Source organism: Sinocyclocheilus rhinocerous, unplaced genomic scaffold (assembly GCF_001515625.1).
Source record: "Sinocyclocheilus rhinocerous isolate Xijiao unplaced genomic scaffold, SAMN03320098_v1.1 scaffold362, whole genome shotgun sequence".
NCBI lineage: Eukaryota > Metazoa > Chordata > Actinopteri > Cypriniformes > Cyprinidae > Sinocyclocheilus > Sinocyclocheilus rhinocerous.
Window position 1 is genome coordinate 1,389,562 of NW_015639507.1, and position 4,588 is coordinate 1,394,149.

The 4,588-nt window shown below is 36.1% G+C and overlaps 2 protein-coding genes across 4 annotated transcripts in view; one reads left to right on the forward strand and one right to left on the reverse strand.

Moving 5' to 3' along the window:
* Nucleotides 1-658, reverse strand: part of LOC107751242 (small nuclear ribonucleoprotein E) — a 4,671-nt gene extending 4,013 nt beyond the window's left edge. Inside the window, exons 1-2 of the mRNA XM_016566913.1 lie at nt 452-658; nt 92-118 (exon numbers count right to left, since the gene is read on the reverse strand). Coding sequence (XP_016422399.1) covers nt 92-118; nt 452-505 — 81 coding nt within the window. The 5' untranslated portion in view covers nt 506-658. The remainder of the gene's footprint in view (nt 1-91; nt 119-451) is intronic.
* A 423-nt stretch (nt 659-1,081) lies between these two features.
* Nucleotides 1,082-3,776, forward strand: LOC107751243 (ubiquitin thioesterase OTU1-like). Of its 3 annotated transcripts, none has more exons than XM_016566915.1 (3): nt 1,082-1,109; nt 2,012-2,236; nt 2,686-3,776. In XM_016566915.1, the coding sequence occupies exons 2-3, from the start codon at nt 2,029-2,031 to the stop codon at nt 3,375-3,377; spliced, it is 900 nt and encodes a 299-aa protein (XP_016422401.1). In that variant the 5' UTR covers nt 1,082-1,109; nt 2,012-2,028; the 3' UTR covers nt 3,378-3,776. The 3 variants fall into 3 exon arrangements, with proteins under 3 accessions (XP_016422401.1, XP_016422403.1, XP_016422402.1); XM_016566917.1 differs by lacking the exon at nt 1,082-1,109 and adding an exon at nt 1,317-1,328; XM_016566916.1 differs by lacking the exon at nt 1,082-1,109 and adding an exon at nt 1,470-1,620.
* The last annotated feature ends 812 nt before the right edge of the window (nt 3,777-4,588 follow it).

The window sequence follows — 4,588 nt, forward strand, 5'->3', positions numbered from 1 at the left end:
AATACATAATTAACTAATATATATATATATATATATATATATATGCATGTTAAATATACTTAAATGTTAAATAAAATTATTATGAACTTACATTCTGTAGATACCTGAAAATAAGGTTCTGAAAGTAAAATTAAGGAAACAAACAAATATAACAATAACATTATACTGTCATCAAAATATGACTCATGAATCATTTTAAATAGCATTTTTTTCATTCATTTATTTATAAGTAACGTAAACGATTAGCAGCGGGACCAACACAAACCTGATACAAACATCCCAAACATTGATGCAAAGATATTGCATTTTTTTAAGTTTGATATAATCATATTAAAAAAAACTTTAATTTCTAATACAATATGTAATAAAATATAGCATTATGTATCTTACGAAACCAAAGCATATCAATACAATGGAAGGAACCGATTTAGTTCTGTGTTCTGAAGGATACGATAGGCTGCACCATGACCTTCTGAACCTTCTGTCCTTGTCCTCTGTACGCCATTCTCCCAAATAATATTCAGATATTTTTAGAAAAAGGTGATGATCTATGTAAAATTGAACAAAATAGTTAATGGCGCGGCAACGAAAATCTCACGTTGGTTGCTGGTGTTTCAATGGCGGCGCAATTCCGGAAACAGAATGACGCACGTAAAATGACGTGTTGATAATTTGTAACGCCGCTTGTGGCCGGGAGACACATTACAGACAAAATGTTTTTTATTGCCCAGAACGTTACATAACAAACGACAGTAAAACAAATTATATATATGCATATATATAAAACCAATTATATGTGATCGTCCAATAATTATACACGTTTTTTCACCATTTTACATCAGCGTGTGCTGTCGCTAGTTCATTTTAAATGTCTCTGCGGGGTTACATTTGAATTTTTAAGAGTACAAATATTTCATGTTAAGTTTTTATTAATATATCAAGGCTGATATTGCTCGATTTTTAAGTTAACAATTAATTTATAGTATAATTAAATTTGACGTACGCATTTTTTGTCGTTTACAGGACGTAGTACACAGAGTGTGTGACGTAATACGCATGTTTCTGCTCGGTTAGCGTGTCAATTGTTGTTGTTTTAAAGGCGCTCAGTGGTGAGTGATTTAGCATCGGGCCAACTGCAAACTACCCGTGATTTTTATTAAATAAGACCATATTACCATTCATCTTTAGAGGATGTTTTTATAGTGAAAGAACTGTAGAATTTTAAGTTATTTTATTATATATCAGCTGAGTTTTTGTAACGTTATCTTTAGCCTGGCTAACTTAGCCTAGCTTAGATTATTGTCAACATTGTCTTTTATATTGCTTAGGTGAGAAAAAAATAATACGCATGTTTCTGCTCGGTCAGCGTGTCAATTGTTGTTGTTTTAAAGGCGCTCGGTGGTGAGTGATTTAGCATCGGGCCAACTGCAAACTACCCGTGATTTTTATTAAATAAGACCATATTACCATTCATCTTTAGAGGATGTTTTTATAGTGAAAGAACTGTAGAATTTTAAGTTATTTTATTATATATCAGCTGAGTTTTTGTAACGTTATCTTTAGCCTGGCTAACTTAGCCTAGCTTAGATTATTGTCAACATTGTCTTTTATATTGCTTAGGTGAGAAAAAAATAAAATGACAAAGTTTTACATTTTTTATTATATATTTATATATTGTGTTTATTCTTTTGTTTAGCTGTAGACTTTTGTTTTTGCTCAAGTGCTCAGTATAATCCATTACCTGTAGTGATATTGGAATATATTTGTAATTACTCGATCATATTACTATTTTGTTTCTTTATGTATTTATTACGTATTCGTATACTGTATAAATACATGCACATTTTTCAACTGGCATTCAAAAGAAATTGCCATTGCTTTTTACTGACGATTTATCTATATTTTCACACTACTGATCATTTTATTGGTGCATATGGCCTTATTTTAAAGCCCAAATGTGACTGCTTCTAACTTAATACAAATTTGGTTTATGCAACTGTTCTGTGTTCAGAACTGAACAGGTACAGGATGCTACGTCTGCGTTGTAAAGCCAAGAACGGGACCCATCTGATGCAGGGCCTTACACACCAATCTTGTGTTCAGGAGCTTAAAGATAAGATTGAGGAGCTAACAGGAATACCATGTGATGTACAGAAGATCATGGTAGGTTATCCACCATCCAGCCTGGATCTACGCAGTGGTGAAGCCCACCTAAAAGACTACCCTATAAAATCAGGTTTGATCAGAATCACTACACTTTATTTGCAATGTGTTACAGGAATAGTTCACCCAAGAATGAAAATGTACTCATTCTTAAGCCATCCAACATGTAGATGAGTACGTTTCCTCATTGGAACAGATTTGGAGAATTTAGCATTCCATCACTTGCTCACCAGTGGATCCTCTGCACTGAATGGGTGCCGTCAGAATGAGAGTCAAAACAGCTGATAAAAATATCTATATAATAATCCAAAGTAGTCCACACCACTTAAAGCAATATTATGGATAGAGGACTAGTATTTTAGCCAGAAACAATGGGTTGAAGTTAAAACGTTGAAACGTCTTTTCAGCAAATGTTCATTTTTGGGTGAACTATTCCTTTAATTCTGTGTTTATAAAGCCATTCGTGCACTTTTGTTGTTGCTGAGTTTCCTGTGTCGGTCATTGATACGTTTACTGTTCCAGGAGACACGCTGATTGTAGAGGAGGAGAAGAACAAACCCCAAACACAAACCGCTGTGACCAAAGGGCCCAGTCTTGACCTGTCCCCAGTTCTAGAGCGCCACGTCGTCCCTGCCGACAACTCTTGTCTGTTTACAAGTGTGAACTACGTTATGGAAGGAGGTGTTTACGACCCAGCCTGTGCGCCTGAAATGCGCGGGCTCATTGCACAAATTGTAGCTAGTGACCCCACCGCATACTCAGAGGCAGTATTGGGCAAGACTAATGAGGACTATTGCACCTGGATCCGTCGCGATGACACGTGGGGAGGCGCCATTGAGGTTTCAATCCTCTCTAAGTTCTACCAGTCTGAGATTTGCGTCGTTGACACTCAGACTGTGCGCGTCGACCGCTTCGGCGAGGATGCGGGTTACACCAAACGAGTGCTGCTTATTTATGATGGTATTCATTATGACCCGATCCAGAAGGTGGTGCCAAATTCAGATGTTCCCGCACAGACTGTTTTCTCCACTACCGATGATGTAATTTTGGCCCAAGCGTTGGAGCTCGCGGATGAGGCCCGGAGGAAGCGTCAGTACACGGATGTCAACCGCTTCACTCTGCGCTGCATGGTGTGCCAAACTGGCCTGGTGGGGCAGAAGGAAGCAAGGGAGCATGCCAAGGAGACCGGCCACACCAACTTTGGGGAGGTGTGATGCTCTTCGCTCTGTTTTTGAAATCACCCCCCCACCTTTGCCGCGTCACTGCCACGCCACCTGACATGGTACCCGCTCTTTCACTGCTGCCTGTTCCAGCTTGGTACAGCCCTCTACCTCACATTGTTTAGCGGCTTCAGAAGACTTTCTCTTGTCGAGTTCCCCAATTATTCAGTATTCTTTTAACTTTGCTTTACTCTTGAGGTTGAAGTATTAAATATGCTTGTGTTTTTAGTCTGTTAGCCAGAAATGACAACAAAGCCGTATCTTCAAACCAAATTTTAAAGGGATTCTCCACTGACTACCTGTTTGTTATAATGATTACAATACTAGTATTAGGGTGAATTTCGCAAAACACATCCAGGTCGTATTTTACTGCAAAAGTAAAGAAGAAAATAAAAACAATTGTGTGTAAAATCACAATTCAAATATAATTAATATTATATATTATAGATATTAATTTATAATATATATATAGAGAGAGAGAGAGAGAGGATGCCTTTTTTTTGCATTGTGATATTTTTCATGACAATTAGGCACATTTTTCCCCAAAATTCTAATTTAATATTAGTAATATATTATGATATTATAAATTATGAAGTATTTATACATTGCAGTATTGATGGTAGGCTGCTCAGGATGTATGCTTATTAATTTAATTATAGTAATTTTAACCGTAAAAGTAGTTACTGTATTACTTTTAATAATTTAGAGTGAAAATGTCATTAATATAAATTTAAAAAATCTTCATGCTCTTAAAATCCTTTTGTTTATGCTAAATATAACAACATTTTTTCTTTCAGTTTCGCTGTTAAATGTGACCTAGACATGTTTTCGTGAGATTCCCCCATAACCTCATGTAAACACTTTTCTGTTGCCTGCAGGTCAAAGATGTGTGAGTAACAACTGTTTGGCAATGCTATAGCTTAACCCTTGGTAGTACCTAACAAATATTGAAAGTTTTAATGAGTGATCGCATAAGGCATACTAATTGTTCATTTTTAAAACAAATATGTCATAAATGTTCATCTTTTCACACATAAAGTGCTTCTGTGGATGTGGCCAGAGTAGTATTGAAAAAAAAAAAAACGGTGGAGCACAGCTAAAAACATGCCTTTCATTAACTCTAATTTAATCATGGCATTACTGTATTTATTATATGATCTGTCTTTTTAAGGTCATACGCACAGTTTCTGAACAATCGATGGCGC